The sequence below is a fragment of the Podarcis erhardii genome (assembly GCF_964252035.2).
Source record: "Podarcis erhardii genome assembly, chromosome: 7".
Classification (NCBI taxonomy): Eukaryota; Metazoa; Chordata; class Lepidosauria; order Squamata; family Lacertidae; genus Podarcis; species Podarcis erhardii.
In genome coordinates this window covers 54,925,068-54,942,894 of record NC_138511.1, presented here as the reverse complement: position 1 = coordinate 54,942,894, position 17,827 = coordinate 54,925,068, and the positions used below count along the sequence as shown (strand labels likewise).

Genomic DNA, 17,827 nt, shown 5'->3' with positions numbered 1-17,827 from the left:
CCAACCAATATACCTTGACCTCTGCTAGGCTTCTGTCAGAGGCCTGTGTTATTGTATGAGGTTTGAAAGAAAGCAAGGTAAAGTAATAATCAGACCAACATTAGATTGGAAAGCCATATCCTGTGATACACAGAGTTCAGTGTTCCTGTTCTGGTGCCTTAGTCAAATATTTGATGTGTGAGTAGCAACTATGATCTTCAGATTTGTCAACAATACAATATGCCCCCTGACTGAAACAGTGTAGAGCTGTTGCCAGTCAGTGTAGACTGGGAGGGGGATTTTTGTTCTGTTTTTGTTCTTATTTTCATTATGTATTGTGTGTGTTTTATATTGTAATTTTATGTTGTGAACTGCCCTGGGATCTACAGATGTAGGGGAGCATACAAATTTAATTTAATTTAATTTAATTTAATTTAATTTAATTTAATTATTATAATTTTAGACAATACTGAGCTAGATGGACCAGAGGGCTGACTATGTGTATGACAGCTTCCTAATTTTCAATGTAAAGTGTTACATACATACGGTTAAAAAAAAGAAAGGTACAAGTATAAAATGGAAGGAAGGCAGCCAAAGATTACTGCAAAAGGTTTAGCAGAGAGAGTTGCTGGATGACACACTGAGCATGAGTCAGGTGTGTTGTTTCAGTGGCTCAAAAGGTCACTGTCAAGACCATAATGCCCAAGTCTTGGGAAAGGATAGTGCTGCTCCATTGAGCACTGGTGGGTTAGTCAACAGAGCAATTAAAGAACCTGCTTGGGTAAGAAGGTGGTATCTTCTTCCTTGAAGGAAGGGTTGGGCTCTTAGGGGTGCTTCAAATGTCTTGGAGGAAAAAGTGAGGTGCTCCATTGGGTCCTTTAGCATTAGGGGCTTCTGCCTTTGTGTCACTTACTCCAGAATTCTGTTTCCAATGGAGGCCTGTCAAATGCCTCTGGAAAGCTTATAAGCAGAGCATAAAGCAAATAGCCACAAGCACATGTTTGCTGCTGGCACCTGCCACTTGGAGGGACACTGTTTTTGAAGATGGAGGTCCTATTAAGCTAGTGGAGCTCCATGCACAGACAGAAGTAGGGAGGATGAGACTTGAATGTGTGAAACTGAGTAAAGATGGTATGGGAGAGCTTAGCAAGGGGAAGGGAACGTTTTAGAGGCCCCAGGTGCCCCTAATTTTGGGTTGGGAAATTGCCTTGCTGGGTCTTGTTGGAATCTCTGGCCATAGAAGACAGTCCAGCAAATGCTGCACTTCCTGCTCACCAGGATGAAAGGATTACTTAGACCTGCTTCATGTTGAGAAGGCAGAGCTGGAAGTGCGATGCTTAAAGTGTTTTTGAAAGACCTCACATATCACTTCCCTTCCATCTTTAGGAGGGAGAAGTTTGGCCCAATTCCACAACCGAAATCAGCGTGATCTTCAGGCCACAAGAAGCTGGGGTTTATCACCGAACTGTATACTGTGATATCTCAGGTATGATATTCCCACCTCACACTGTCATTATGGGATACAGTAGGTGCTTTCAGAATTCCTGAAGTCTAATCACGGACTCTGGTGAGTCTGAGATCAGTAGGCCTTCCAGTTACATCAGATGCCTACCATCTTGATTGGGAGGTGCCTAGCACAGTCTGAAGCACATGTTTTAGTCTGCTCTGCTTGACAAGAGGAAAGAAACCAGCCCTGAACATGTTTGTTTGCCCTTTGCAGAGATGCAGTGTGTTGTTGCAGGCTCTAGACAGGAGCATACCTAGCTATTGGTGAGGTTGGCCTCTACCAAGGGTGCAGGCCCAAGGGGGCATGGAAATCGTGCTGCTAGTGAGTGTGGGGCAGAAGGGCCATGTGAATCTTTCCTCCATTCCTCTCTTTCTCTCCTTCCATGTTGGGCCACTCCCAACCTGGCCAGAGGCTGAGACCAGGGTAGCATTGCTTCTGCCACTTCCCCGACCCAAGCAGCAGCAGCAGCAGCAGGTGCTTGTCTCCAGCACAGCAGTCTTTGCAACAATAGCAGCTGCTGACACATTCCCCTCTGTGTGTGTGTGTGTAAATCTTGAATGGAAGAGTGGTTGCGGGAGGGAAGGAGTGTGTAACCCTTTCTCCACAGCCACTTTTTTACTCCATATCATCTCACCCAAACTTAATTCTCTCCACGTTGTTTCAAATGTTCCCACCACAAACATTTGGAACACTGAACTTGAGTATCAAATGCAATTGGAGGGGGAAATATTGCTGGGAGGAGGATATATTTGGAGTAGAGAAACAGCAGATAGGGAAAAGACTTAAGTCCACTTCTGTGGTACTTTGTAATCTTTCAAGAAAACAACCATATCCTTGTAGGCTTTGCAAGAGCACGTAGAAATGGTATTATGATCAGCCACTCACAATAAGCCACATTGATCCACCAGGATTCCATGGAGAGGGGAAAAGAAATTTATATTTGTTGACAACTTGCTAGCTATTCCTTGAAGAACTTGACTGCTGATCCCCAGTATAGGGCTGGGAAGGTCTAATCAGTGGTGGCTGGTGGAAGGCAGAGAGGCCAGTAGGAAGTGGAGCTAGAGCCAAAGACAGGCAGAGCCAACTAATTCTAGTTTTGCCCCCATCCTCCTCTCTACTTAATGACAACACAAAGATTGAGGAGGAAAAAGCTGACAGCCAGTGCCAGCAGCCCCTGGAACAGATGTACGAAAGCAGACAGGTGGGGACTGGCTGATGGCAGACCAAGGTTGGTGGGACAGTTAATGGACCAGCCTTAACTGGGTCCTTTTCTTTTTAGTATGGTTTATATTCTGCCTTTCTTGCATCCTGGAACCCAAGGTGACATACATGGGAGTGGGAGCAGACTGGTTTTCAGGCAGTGTCCTATCCAGCTACTGATCAGAGCTAGCCTGCTTAGATTCAGTGGTAAAAACATCTGGAAGGATGGATAGCACTTCAAATACAAGTACAGCAGAAAAGTACACAATTTTCTTCAGCTTTAATAACAACAGTAGTAAAAATAATTTATGAAGTGCTTAAGCTAACTTTAGGTGCTATAAGAACATGCATCAAAATAGAGGTTGACAACCTTATTTTGACAACAAAATATTAGAAACAAAACTAAGAACTTGAGTGCATGAAAGCCAACTGTAATTAGAAATAGGCCAGCTGAAATAAAGGAACTTCAACGTCCTATTATTTAAAAAGAAAAAGATACAATTGAATGAATTAATGTGGGCTAGTAATATATTCCATAAATAAGAAACGATGAGAGAAAATGTACAAAGATACAGAATAGGAGGAGAGTTGGAATGCAGGAAGTCACTAGAAAGAGGATAACAAAAAAATCAGAACAGAAGGATATGCAGAAATGAAGGGACCTAATGTAAGGAATAAGGGTTCCTTGCCTTGTACTTTGTTTCTGTCTTGCAGGGGATGTGGCAACACAGGGCCCTGGCACCTGCCCTTCTGTGCTGCCAGGACAGCTGTCAGGCAGAAGGAACTATTGATCTGCCTAGCTGGACCAAGTGATCTTGGGAGCCAATAGGAACTTGACTGCCAGGCTTATATAACTGTCCCTCCTGAGGGAGTAACTGCTCTAGAAATTCCCATGCTGCACCTCACACTTCTAGACTGCTGCCTTTCGGAACTTGACCACCCCATATGACCATGACTGTGTTCTCGCCCTGGCTGCTCTTATTTTTATTTGCTGCTCTGGACTTTGGCTTCTCCCTGACATAACTATGCCATCACTGCTGTCCCTTCCCATGGATCATTTGCAGGCATAACCCTGTAAAGCTGTGACAGTCCCACGATATGGAATTATAAGGAGGAAAGAGTTAAAACAACTCCCTTGGCTGGAAGCAAAACAGGGACAGCCGTTTTAGCTGCCAGACACAAATGCAGTGTGTTAGTACACATTTGTGCTAATTACCATGTGTGGTTGTTGCCAAGCAAACCCCATGCAGTGATGAGAGAGAGAGAGAGAGAGAGAGAGAGAGAGAGAGAACAGGAACTTTTTAAGGGCTAAAGCAGAGGATTCAACAAATGGATGTGCCACACAGACTACAAATTAAAGCATCCACTTACACAGTGGGTTTTTTCTACTTGTATAAAGTATATATACTCTCATCTAAAGCCCAGAGGGAGTGATACTTCCCTGGAAAGCCCACCAGAAAGACTCAGTTATTATTAACCAGGAGCTTTGCCTTTTGAGCAGAGCTTTTCCTCCTAGTATGTTGGGCTCAAGCCAAAGTAGTAACATGTAGTAACACTGAAGGTCCAGGCAACATGATGGATCCAGGACTCCAAGTAAGTCAGAACTTGCCTTGCTTGAGTTGGCTTCCTGGCTATATATCTATCTACTCGGGTGTTCAAAGTATGGACCTGGTTCTGAGTTTTAGCCCTCTCTGCACCATTTCTCTTGAGTTTGATGCATTGCTTAGAATATCCCAACATTACATTTTCATGCTTTTTCAGAAATTGATGTAACTTTGAAATTACAACTTGTGCAAAACAGTCCTGGTCAGACAAGACCCTAGCTGTTATTTCAACTATTTCTCTCAGTCCAGTTTCACTTTTTTGCTTTAGTGCTTCCTTCCACTCAGTATCTTTTGAGTTCATATCCTAAGGGTAGAGTCTCATCTTCTCAGGTCGAGAGACCCGGCTCCCTCTGCGCATCAAAGGAGAGGCCATGGCCCCCAAGCTGCTTTTCAACTTTGACCAGCTGGATGTTGGGAAAATTTTTGTTGGCTCAGCCCACAGTTATGAGGTGAGTCCTGTTATTCATCAGAGCAGTGCTCTGCCTTCCTTCCATGAGCTTAGGGCATTCACATTGTTTTATCCTTTGAGGTCACTTAGGCTAAGAGAAACAGGGTATCCAAGGCCATCCAGAGTCATAGCTGAGTGAGGTTTTGAACTCAGGTCTCCCTGTCTAAAGTCCAACACTCTTATCTACCGCCCCGACCTGGCCACAGTGATCCATGCGACGGTAATCTCCAGGCTTGACTACTGTAATTCGCTCTACGCGGGGCTGCCCTTGAAGCTGTCACAGAAACTCCAGCGGGTACAGAATGCTGCAGCGAGGCTCCTCATGGGGTCTCTGCCATGGGAGCATATTCACCCAGTGCTTTTCAAGCTACACTGGCTCCCGGTGGAGTACAGGGTCAGATTTAAGGTGCTGCTTTTGCCCTTTAAAGCCCTTCACGGCCTAGGACCCTCGTACCTACGGGACCGCCTCTCCTGGTATGCCCCACGGAGAGCCTCAAGGTCCATAAATAACAACACCCTAGTGGTCCCAGGCCCTAAGGAGGTTAGATTGGCTTCAACCAGAACCAGGGCGTTTTCAACTCTGGCTCCAGCCTGGTGGAACGCTCTGCCTCATGAGACCAGGGCCCTACAGGATCTGATTTCTTTCCGCAGGGCCTGTAAGACAGAGTTGTTCCGCCTGGCCTTTGGCTTGGAGCCAATTTGATTCCCTCCCTCCCTTTCTTTTTTCTTTTCCTTCTCCTCCTGCGATGAGGCTACATTTTAATATTTTAATGTTCCATTATTTTAATGTTGTATTTTATTTTTGTTTTTAAGTTGTAATCATTCATCTTGTTTTTATTATTGCTTGTAAGCCGCTCTGAGCCTGGCCTTGGCTGGGGAGGGCGGAGTATAAATAAATTATTATTATTATTATTATTATTATTATTATTATTATTATTATTACCTTTGTTTCATAGAAGCCAACCTCCCACATTCCTAGCCAAGGATTATGTAATCTAGACATCTGTGATGACGGTAACAATAGAATGGAAGTTGGAGACAGCAGCACGAGTTTTAACAGAAATGTAAATGAGTTGCTTCTTTGAGAATTAAGATTGTTTTCATCTTCTCCTCTCCCTTGCTGCAGGCCATCCTTTCTAACAAAGGAGCTATTGATGCCCTCTTCAGCCTGATATGGCCATCCACGGCCCTTGGTGCCTGTTTCACATTTCAGCCCAGTGAAGGAATAATTGAGCCAGGAGGCCACCAGGCCATTCAGGTCACCTTCAGCTGTACTATCCTGGGACAGTTCTTTGAAGAGTTCAAATTTAGCGTGAATGGATCGCCCCAGCCTGTGATCTTAGCGATTAGGTAAGCTGGAGAAACTATGGCAATGAGTTTCAAGCATATCCTTAGGGAAGTTTCGAGGTAAAAAAATGATGTTTAAAAAGAAAACATTTTTGTAGAGATACAGACACACAAAGCTATACTGACAACCCACTTCCTGATGTCCATCACATTCATAACTCAAGAAGGAGGTTATGCAGACAGTGGAGGTCCCAGTTCTCTACTGCTGTCTTGAGCTGTAGTCTGGGACACAGATGAGTGTGTGTGCACATATGTGCACATGTGCATGTAAATCCAAATACATCTGACGTTAGATTCTGTACAGTGGTGCCTCGCAAGACGAAATTAATCCGTTCCGTGATTCTCTTCGTCTAGCGGTTTTTTCCTGTTGCGAAGCAAGCCCATTGACGGCTTAGCGGATTAGCGCTATTAGCGGTCTAGCGGCTTTTAGCGATCAGCTGAGAGGCGGCTTATCAGCGGAACAGCTGATAAGCGGCTTAGCGGCTTAGGAAAGGGGGGAAAAAGCGGAAAAAACCCCACGGGAACTCGCAAGATTTTTTCGTCTTGCGAAACAACCCCATAGAGAAATTCGTTTAGCGAAGCGCCTCCAAAACGGAAAACCCTTTCGTCTAGCGGGTTTTCCGTCTTGCGAGGCGTTCGTCTTGCGGGGCACCACTGTATTCCACAACAATTGAAGCATAACTCTCTCCCCTGGTCCCCTGACAACCACACTTGTGTGTGTTGCAAAGGCAGGGTGGGAGCCTTTGGCCCTAAAAGTTCTGCTAACTATTTCAACTAAAGGTGACTTTTCTCTGAGTCCTGTTACAAAGGAGTCTCTGTTTTCCCTTTCAGGGGCTGCGTCATTGGACCGACATTTCATTTCAATGTCCCGTCCCTCGATTTTGGGGATGTCTCCTTTGGTAAGTTTGCACTCTTTGTGGATTTTTGTAGTAGTAGTAGTAGTAGTAGTAGTAGTAGTAGTAGTAGTAGTTGTTGTTGTACTTGTTAAAAACAAGGCCAGTTCAATCCTACTTGTAGCTAGACTGGCTTTAAGGCCATAATAAATGTGTTGCTCAATCAGACCAACATCCATCTAATACTCTAGTGTTCTGTTTCCTACTAAGGAGCACCACCCAGGTGCTCACAAAGAGCAGTGCATAGAAATTGTGATGGGTTTGTCCCTTCATACCCAGATGACTTAGAGTAGCCTTCACCAACCTTTGTGGCCTTCCAGCTGTTTTGGACCAGTACTCCCATCAGCCCTAGCCAGCATGGCCACCTACTGTAGGGAGTACCAGCCATAGAGCATGCATATGGCAGGAGTAGAAATAATAGGATGGGGAGGGCTAGGTAAGGGCAGCTGAGAGTGTGCTCAAGGTGAGGCATTAACTCTTCTCCAGGAAATGGTGATTGTGAAGTGAGTTTTAAGGTGGGTTTTGAAGAAAGAGGTGGAAGCTGTTCTAAGAGAGCCTAACAAAAGTCAATGAGATGGGGGGGAGGGGTGAAGGACCAAGAGCTAGGGAAATACAAATCAATCAATCAATCAATCAATCAATCAATCAGATAATCTTTAGGAAGGATTAGGGTTGACTGAGATTAGTTTCAGGAAAGACCAAATAAAGTACCACTTCATGCAATGCATAATTTCCTTATGGAATTCATTATTGCGAGAACAAATGATGGTCACTGGCTTTGAATAATAAAAAAGACCAATTAATGTCTTTCAAAACCGATTAATATGATAGCTAAATGGACTGCCTCTGAACCTTAGGGGTTCCAGCTCTAAAAACCATCAAATTAATTAGGAAAGGACAGCTGTCTTTCCATTTTATGGACTTCCAGAGGCATCTGCCTGACCACTGTGGCTGGACTAGGTGGACTGTTGGTCTGATCCTCTTGTTATGTTCCTATTGCTGATGTAGCTATTCAACCCCCCTGTTCTCCTTGTAGGCCTGTATTTGTTTCCTTCTTCCTGCTGCAAACTCATCTTCCCCAATATATTCTTAACTCGTTATTTCAGATAATTTCCATTCCAGTGTTGATCCTGGCTCCTCTGTCCCAGCCTCATTAAAGACAATCTGATGTTTAAATGTGAACTCAATAGTGGTGTGGCTGAAGGCGTAATTGGTGCTTGATATCCACCATAACCTGCCCCATCCTGCCCCATATTCCTGTTATTCAAGAGAACTCATTACTTTTTCTGCACATTTTCCAGCACTCAACACCATTTCATTTTAGCCCTCCCCTCTTTGTTTTTGATGAATAAATTAAAAATAAAAATCCAATTGAGTCCTTTTTGATGCCTTGGCTGCTGGCTGGCCTACCTAGAGAGCTACCTTGAAGGGTGTTTGGAAATTCCAGCTGGTTCAGAATGTTGTAGCCAGACAGGAATACCTTGGTCATGGCGATCAGTACATTGATAACCTCATGTCTGGATCATTTGTAATGGCTTTATATATGAGGCTTCCCTTAAAGATGACTTGGAAGCTTCCGTTAGTGCAGAACTCAAATCCCAGAATTTTGACTGGTACAGCCAGGTAGGTTCATTGAATCAGTTTTGAAAGAACTTCATTGGCTGCTTCTTTGCTTCCGAGCCCAATTCCGAGTGCTGGCCCTTTTAAAACCTTAGAAAGCTTGAGACCCAAATACATGGCGGAGTTCCTCTTCCCACGTCTTAAGATCTTTGATCAAGGCCCTGCTCTGAGTGCCTTCTGTAGTGGAAGTATGTGATGTATTTTAAAAGAAAAAGTCCTGAGTGGGGAGGGCATTCCAAAGTCGAGCGGGGTGCTCTCATTTGCAAATACAGACATATCTTGGAGATACTGCAGGTTCTTTTCCAGAACACCACACTAAAGTGAATATCGCAATAAAACGAGTCACACAATTTATTTTGTTTCCCAGTGCATATAAAAATTATGTTTACACCATACTGTATACTAATCCAGGCCCACCTAGCTGCAGAGGCTGGAGGGAGGAAACCTGGATATAGCCCTTGCCAGCTCCACTGCCATGCCCAGTAGAGGGGTAGTGGCAGGTGAGGGGTGGGCTTCCTTCCTCTGGAAGTGGCTGGGCTGCCTGCAGCTGTACCCACATCCTCATAAGGAGCATTATCTGCAAAGCACAATAAAATGAAATGCAGTAAAATGAGGTATGCCTGTGGACAACATACTTCAAGTGGCACCAACCCGACAATCTTTTTTGTGATGTGTGACATAGTTTGCATCGTAGTTTTTATAGTTCTATTTCTATGTTTCACCATGACATTTTGTTAATCTCTTATGTTAACTGTTAGTATGAATATTTTTTTACTTATGCCTATTGTACCTGTTTGTGTTGATCTACCTTTTGTGCCCATTTATGCTTATCCTGGAGTTGTCTTGGTTTAAGAGTGGTCTAGAAATATTTCAAATATATAAAATATTGACCAGGAAGAGTAATTCAAGGCATGTGGCTCCTAGGCTATACCAACTTTGTTTGCTAATAATCAATTTCCACGAACAATTCAAAGTGTTCCACACACACGACTTGGGACCAGATGGTCTCCTTTTCTCCCACTTGAGCTTGCCCAGCTCTTAAGACCCTCAGGAGCCTTTTGCTCTGTCCCACCAACCTCTGAAGCACGTTTGGCAGGAACTCAAGAGAGGATCTTATCACTGGCTGCTTCTAGGTTCTAGAACTCCTTGCTAAGGATTTCATTGAACTTCTCCCGAGCAGATCTTGACTCACTACCATATATGGGCTTGGGAGTTACTTTTAGATTGACACCTGTGTAGACTGGAAATTAGCCTTGAGAAGTGGTTGGAGGGTTTCCTTCCCTTCTAGCATATGGCTTGGAGTGTCATTTAGGAACCCCCCTCTCCTTGCAAACCATGTATGGTTATTCCTTCAGAACACCTATACCTCTAGGTGAAGAGTTGTTTCTACAGATTGAGGAGGGACTGTTGCTATATGACATGGACCTGTGCGCTTGCTGTGTGGGCCGTTGGCACAAACTCCTTTTCCTAAAAGAAAAAGTTGACTGTGTGGAGGAGTCCAAATGAGTGTCCTTTTGGGTCACTTTCAGTGCCTTCATGAAGCTCCTTCACAATTCCTGTTGGGTGAAAACATTCTCTTGCAGGTTTCCCTCACACCCTGTCCTGCTGCCTCATCAACACCTCTTTGGTGCCCATGACCTTTGACCTTCGTGTCCCAGGAGATGGCACTGGGGAGCCAAGTGTCATGAGTGAGCATCAAGCCTCTGACATCTCAAGGCCAACGTGGAGGAAGGCACGCAGTGGAGGGGCAAAGCCCAAAGAATTTACCATCACTCCCAACCGAGGCACCATCCGCTCACAAGGACTCATGGACATCCAGGTACAGTGCCACTTATGCTGCTGTTTGTCCTCAATAAGAAGCAGGTGGCTCCTGAAGTACAGCAAATTGATTATAGGACTTGTGCTGAGGATAGATTGTATTATAAAGGTTCACTAAGCTATAAGGCAATTATTGAGTTGCAGAATCACTCACTTGAAAGTCAATTTAAGTTACAGTAATGTTCATACTGTTCACAGTGGAAAAGCTTGGAGAGACTGGCCAGTGACCTCAAATGAAAAGAGAGAGAATTCCCCTCCTCTATCCAAAGGGCTGCCAACTCCTACTTCATTTGTAGCATCTTCAGGACTTGGCCTTTTTTGTCTTTTCCTCCTGCGAAAATAATGCATGTACAAACTCTGCTCCGTGCTGTTTGAGGCCACATAATGATGCTCCTTGCAGTATGTCTCTCCTGCCATCTTTGCCCCCATTTGTGTTAAACTCCTTTTTCTCTCCCACCACTGTATTAAGGTTGCATCACCCCTCATGGCTTGGGGGCAAAAGCTGGGGTTACTTGGGACCTCCATTTTAAGGAGCACAAAAATCTTTCCTCATAAAGCTGCCACTGTCTTGCTCTTCTTACAATTGAAGTAGCCAGGTCGCCAATATTTAAGATGTGTCTGTCCAACACTCCTTTCAAAAGAACTCGCTTTAATTGGGGGAGGTGCAAGACCCTTAACAGCATGGGACCCAGTAGCAATGTGAGTAGGGTTGAGTATGAATTTACCCCTGGCACAGAATTATAATTATGAAGTAAAATAGTTTTATTGAGGAAATCAGAGTTTACAGACATTTAGAGAGAAACATGAACAAAGATAAGAACAAAGAATGACAGTGTAAACATCTTGCTTCCTGGGTCCCCAATGATGGTCAGGAAGAGGGCAGAAAAATAGTTCATGTTGCCTCTGTGAGTTCATGTTGCCTCTGTGAGTATAGAGGGGGCTGGATAGGAGAAGGAGAATAATAATAAGTCTGTTGATTGAGTGCACTCTAAGTCTCAAAGGTAGAAGTTGTGTCTCTCTTACTGATTTTCACATTTCCATATCTATTACCTATACAGCATAAGAACTCACAGCCCCTTTTAATAGAACAATATAGTTGGGAGAAGATGGGATCAACCTGAGTCAATCAATCAGAGATGACAGTTCACAGAGGATAGCCATCATATAATGGGGTCATCAGAGGACACAGTTCTCTCACCCATTCACACTCCATGCAGATAGTCGGCTAGGAAGCTATATATTTATCTTCTAAGTAGTGCATCAGCTAAGAGCACTCATCTCATAGGGTGACTAATCCCCATTCATTCAAGGGAAGTATGTGCCCTCACATGGAGGTTAGGGTTGTTTAAAAAACCAAACTGGTAGGTATCAAAGATGACATTAAGGTGACCAAACTTTTTAAGATACAGCTTATTTCTGCTGTGCACCTGTCTCCCCAAATCGGGGGTTACCAGTGTGGCACCCATAGACACACATGCAGCTGCTGAGACTTTCCCTGGTGCCCACAGGATACACTCCCCCCCACTGAAATTAAACTTGAAAGAAGCATTTCATTGTAGTCAATAAAATAGGTTGTCTTGTGTGCTTGTTTGTGGGTGGATGCTGATGGTACCCATGCCTGTTTCTTTGTTTTGCAATTGAGCTCACAGGCCCCAAAATATGTTGAGCAAAATCAGCCCCTAAAAATTTGAGGGGGAGATTTCCAAGCCTCTGAATGCCACATGGTAAAATGGATGTGGCCAGGACAGAAAATTGGGCGTGACCACTTAATTCTATTTATTATCAGTCTTTCAGAGCCCTCTTCCCCTAACAAAAATTCACCCAAATACATTTTATATGCTCACCAGTATGATCAATAGGTAATGCTGAGTTTCTTCTATTCACTGCTGGCTTCATTGTTTCTCCCACTTTGATGTTCGTTCACCTTTGGCTGCTGAAGGCATCAAAGAAACAATGCTAGTGAGACATCTTACATGGGTTGTGCTGGGTGAGAACTGGCCCACAGTGCTTTGAAGATTGTTAGGGCATGTCGCCATCAGAAACATTTTGTCGCAATCCTTACACCTTTTTTCTGTTTTATTTTATATCTCTCTGTGCCCCAACATCCCAGGGCTACTCTTCTTATATATTTTTTTACATGCTTGCCTTTGGGAGATTGGAATTTGGGCTGGTCAATCACAAGGTTATGAACCTTGTTCCTGTAACCTGAATTCTTTCTTCCTTTTCCCATGGCAGGTGACCTTATGTTCCAACACTGTGAAGACGTATGAAACAGCACTAGTAGTGGATGTAAAGGGGAGTGGAGAAGATGTACTGGCTCTCCCAATCACAGCGAGGTATTGCTACTTTGATTGCTGCCTTTGCTGGAATCATGTGTATTGTGCTGACCCCATCCTTTGTGCCAATTCTGAATGAGATGGGTATTGCAACAGCATAATTGCCATTGTTTGAGTACCTGGGTACAGCAAGATGCAACATAAGAAGGAGTTTGTGACTGCTCCAGTAAGAGAAACCAGAAAAATGCAAGACCTGTCACCTCTGTCTTGCTTTATTTCTTTGCTTTCTCTTCCCTCTGTGCACTTTAAGTCCTGGTTTCAAAAAGCACTTTCACACTGCCTCTGGTAAGTCAGCCCTGGATGTACAGAAATGGACAGTGCTAAAAATTCCAACAGGCTCTTGAGGAAAACAACCTGGCTTTCTTTCAGCACAAAAGTAGAGGCAAAAAGATCCCTGCTAGAGCAGCTCTTCCGAGGCCAGTAGCTTGGACAAGTCAGCAGTACCACATGATGTCACCAGGACTCCGCATTTGAGTCTCCTGTCCCCTTCCAAGTGTTTAAAACAAAGTTGTTCATATATTAGGATAAGCTACCATCCAAATCCATCTTCAGACTGCAGCAAAGTAAAGTGTGGACATATAGACCGTTAGACCTTTAAAATATACCCTTATGAGTTCCAAAATTGTCCCCTCTTCCCCCAGCATAGAAAAAGACCATACTTTTGGTGAGCTAAAAATGGTTAACATACAAACGTTCCAAAGGCCAGGTTCATATGCTTTTCTAGACAGCATTCAGAAAAAGTTGCACAGGCAGTAAAACCTGACTTAGTTACAGTGGTGAAAGTTCCTAAATTATTAGTATAGGAACAGAACAATGGCCTGTTGGAGCCATGTGGTCTGAGCTTGGAGCAACCAGCTCAAATCTCTTTACATGCTGAGCTTCTCAGATAGACTGGAAGGCAAACAAAGTCTTAATTACCTGGTCCCTCCCAAGGTGAGGGGAGTGGATATAGCTAAGCATGGCAGGACAGCTTACTCTATGTTATTAAACCCTTCATTCATTAATTAGACATAAGTATGTTGGTAATGTGAGGTTGGTTATCCCACATTTTCCAGGCCATATCTGACATTCTGTGCAGCAGGACTCTTAACACTCAAAAGGCCAGGAAAGCCAGGCTGTTAACAAATTGTGCATGCCTCTTATTGCCAAGTAAGGGTCTGTGTCTATCGTCTTCACTTCGGATCTACTTTGAGATGGTGTACTAGGAACTTGGCCTTTCTGAATTCTAGTGACCACATGGCTGATGATGAGCCTCTTCTTTATAATGATAGATGAGTTGTTATTATTCTCTGCCTCCTCATTATGGGTCAGATCTAAACAAGCTTTCCTCTCTGTTTATTTGCTCATGTAACTGACTAGATGCAGCACACCTCCACTGCATGTGGCTAATCCCATCCTGAATTTTGGACGTTGTTTCTTGAAGTTCCCATACCAGCAGATGGTGAAACTTGTTAATGAAAGTGATCTTCCAGGGTGCTATGGTGTTCTTCCCCAGGTTAGTTCAGTTGTTTCTATTGTGTTTTAAAGGCCCTGAGGGAGCCTACAGATAAAGCTGGGAGCAGAGAGGAAATGTTTAAGTCCAGTTATCACAGTTCCCAGATGATTTTATTTTATTTTGGAATATTTGAATCTTCTTTGTTGGAGCTCTTAAGCTACCCAAAATCACGAAGAGCCCTGACGTGACACCAGTGGTCTGAAACTGAGCGTTTTGTCATCAAGATCTTTAAAAAACAAAAAAGATGTCCAAACAGATGAAATAAATAGGTTTCTTCACTGAGAAGACTTTGACAGCTTAGCAAGTGAAAAGTATGAAACAGCTCTCTCTGAAGTTTTGGTGTGATGCTTTTATTTCCATCCAGGAATATGAGAAGTCCCTCACCGTCTTGCATTCCAGTCCTCTGCCTTGTGGTATCATTCAGCCTCATTCCACTGTTGAGATCCCCTTGGCCTTGGAAGTCCAGGAGAAAGGGCAGCAGGAGGCAGTAGCCTTCATTGCTGTCTTTGGGAATGAAGTATTTCCACTGGTGAGTGAACTAAATGAAGGAGGTCTTCTCCCCTGCCCACTCCCACCCCTTTGCACTCTAAAAATGCTCAGGGAAATGGGTTGTATATGGTAACAAGTCCACCTCTTTGTAATGTGTGCATGCTCAGAACTAGTATGTCTCTGGGATATTTGCATATTGCAGAAATGAGGATTTCTGGCCACAATCCACAATTCGTACGCTATTTTTGAACATGAAATTGAAAAGCAACAGTTGCCCCAGGTGATTTTGCACTGTTAAAAGCCACAGTTCATCGAGACCAGCCAAGCCATTTATTTATGCTCTTCCTAGCCAGAAATCTAAACAATATATTTGAGAGAGATGCCAAATTCTCTAGGTCTAGGACATCCACACCTTACCAGATTCAGAAAGGAAGGCCTTTGAGGGGCAGTCATGTGCCTATAGCCCTTGGCAGCAAATGTCCATTCCCATCAGGAACAAGGAAGAGACTGAAAGTCTGGCTCTTTAAGTTAAAAAGAAGTGACTGCATGCCCCCGCCCCTGCTTTCTCCTATTCTAAATGGAGACATGAATGGGAAAGTATTTTTCCTCCAGACCTGAAATGTGAGTTAAGCACAAAAGAAATGTTTGTTGGTGCTGGAGCAGGACAGAGTTCAGCATTATGATATAATGGAAACACATAATAAGCAGAGACAAATTTATGACAAAGTAGGGTATACAGTTCTTGCTCCCATTATGGAGTCTTTTCAGTTTACTAATTTGTTTCATTTTTATGAGTGCCTTTTAAATAGAGATTATTGAGCTGCAGTATCCTTCTGTATCACATCTAGATAGTGCATGCAAAATCTTCCTCCTGCTTTTCATAAATTGCCTTCTTTGTTGCATGTTCTGTTCATGCTCTGGGCTTTGTCATTTCACTGCTAGTAATAATAGTTGATATTATTATTATTATTATTATTATTTATTTAATCATCATCATCATCGGCCCATCTGGCTGGGTTTCCCCAGCCACTCTGGGTGGCTTCAAACAAAATACTAAAAATACATTAAAACACTAGCAGATCACACTTTGGGGCAGGCTGCTTGGCACTGGGATAGGTCAAGATTAGATGATAAACCAGTCCCAAGTAGGGCTTGCCTCTGGCAGAATTGGCCTTTTATTGTCACTGTGGACCAGTTAACAAGATAATTGAGACTGATAGCAAACTTCCTTCTTCTTATCAAGCAGCTGGCAAAGAAAGTCCTGTGCAAATGCATTTTGGAGTCTGCAAAATCAATCCTTTTTATTCATGTCAGGTGGGCTTTTAATGGGCAAAAGGACTGTCTGCCTATATTATATTGGTGAGCATGTGAAGAGCAAGAGCAGTCAGACTCCCAAGTGGAGTCCAGCAGCAGTATTTATTTTGAACTGAGGCCTCAGGGTTGAAAATGCAGGGCCCAGGTCTGTACTCAGCTTAGGTGGGGACCTCCAACTGAGCCAAATCTTGTCAGCCTGAAGATCTCTTTGAATAGAGGCAGACAATGAGATGCCTTCCAGATGTTGTTGGGAGTCCATCATCCCCAGCTAGCATGACCCATGGCCAGGGGTGATGGGGGATTGAGCCCAACCACTTCTGAAGGGCACCGCATTGGCTACCCAAGGCCTTAGTACAGTCCCATCTCCCTTTCAACAGCCTGAGTCTGATGCTAACTTTTCATCTTTGTTTCTTGTTTCCTGTTATTCTCTGTGACAGACGATCCAGCTTGTGTCCTTTGGAGAAGGCCCTGTCGTTTATGTGCATCCTGCTAAGCTTGACTTCGGCTCCATCCAGGTTTTAAAGGATGTTTCTCGGGTGCTCTATCTTTCCAATCAATCTGTTATTCCTGCACCATTTGAGGCACAGATGGTAAGCAGAGTGTGGCATAGTTTCTAATGAAAACTGTGAACGGAAAGGAATTGTATCTATAATAGCCTGTGGTCTGGTTTTATGTGAAGGCGTCTCATTAAACTATCTTGAGCTGAAAGGTCATTGGATGTGGTTGCACTCATGTGTTTCTGGGTGGCCTCCAAATGCATGAGACGTTCACTGACATAACTTGATGCTCCTATTGTCTCCCAACCGTACCTTCTTGCCATTTCCCCTTTCTTCCTTATAGTAGTGATGGTCACTGAGCTGTGCTGGTGTGATTTACATCTCTTGGTAAGCAGAGGCAAGGCATTCTCTACAGGCCTCTCTGCTGAGAATCTGCAAGTGGCCCAGGGGATAAGGATGTTGGATGTAAAGCTGGGAAGCCTGGATAGGTCCCTTCTCACTTTTCTTCAGGAAAAAAATGAGTTAAAGTAAGTGGTGAAGAAGGAAGGAACCAACTACAGAGTGTTTTGCACAGATAATTTTGCACCTGATAAATGCATGCTGTATTAAAAAGATAAGCTATGAGCTGGAAGTTCTTGGTGCAAATCTGAGCCTCAGCTTACAAGGTGCCCTTAAACAAGAAAATGTCGTCAGTCTCCTATCTGTAATTTGGGGATAATAATTACAGTTGCCTTAACCAGGTGGTTGTAAGGATTACAGAGGTCATGTATGTGAAGTACAATTTTATCACTCTTCCAAAAAATGTTTCTTTAGCCAAGGATGTTGTTGAGAAGATGAAATAAAAACCAACCTCTTCCCTAATCCTCTGCCCTTCTTCCTAAGATCTGTCACTGAGACTGTTAGCCTTCTGGGCAGGGAGTCATTTGAATCCTGTCGAATTTCACAAGCATAAGAATTGGTGTCAGGGGAGGGTGTTGTTTGGAGTGAGAGAGGCATCTCCAGCTGTGCTCTTAACAGCTGTGTGGCAGCCTCTGCGCCTCCGCTGCCAAGTGCACTGCTGAGCAATTTCAGAAGTGATCATTCCCTCTCTATTAATTACTGTCAACATTTAACCAGAAGAGCAGTTGTGCAGCCAGTGAAGCGGTCACAGAAGACCAGCCCACTTTTGGAATGGTTTTATATTTTCACAAAGATGGTGGACTTGATAGCCAGGTGTTTTATTATCTGATACTGCCAGTGTGAACTGTAAAGGTCTAGAACCGTGTATATGAACGGCCGGG

The 17,827-nt window shown here is 43.7% G+C and overlaps 1 protein-coding gene across 2 annotated transcripts in view; it reads left to right on the top strand.

The window, feature by feature from the left end:
- The window catches only part of HYDIN (HYDIN axonemal central pair apparatus protein), a 135,688-nt gene that overhangs the window by 25,218 nt on the left and 92,643 nt on the right, over positions 1-17,827 (top strand). For both annotated transcript variants that reach the window (XM_081872290.1, XM_081872291.1), the window contains exons 10-18: positions 1,366-1,465; positions 4,621-4,739; positions 5,865-6,088; positions 6,917-6,984; positions 10,182-10,417; positions 12,652-12,752; positions 14,112-14,247; positions 14,612-14,776; positions 16,488-16,640. In XM_081872290.1, coding sequence (XP_081728416.1) covers positions 1,366-1,465; positions 4,621-4,739; positions 5,865-6,088; positions 6,917-6,984; positions 10,182-10,417; positions 12,652-12,752; positions 14,112-14,247; positions 14,612-14,776; positions 16,488-16,640 — 1,302 coding nt within the window. The remainder of the gene's footprint in view (positions 1-1,365; positions 1,466-4,620; positions 4,740-5,864; positions 6,089-6,916; positions 6,985-10,181; positions 10,418-12,651; positions 12,753-14,111; positions 14,248-14,611; positions 14,777-16,487; positions 16,641-17,827) is intronic.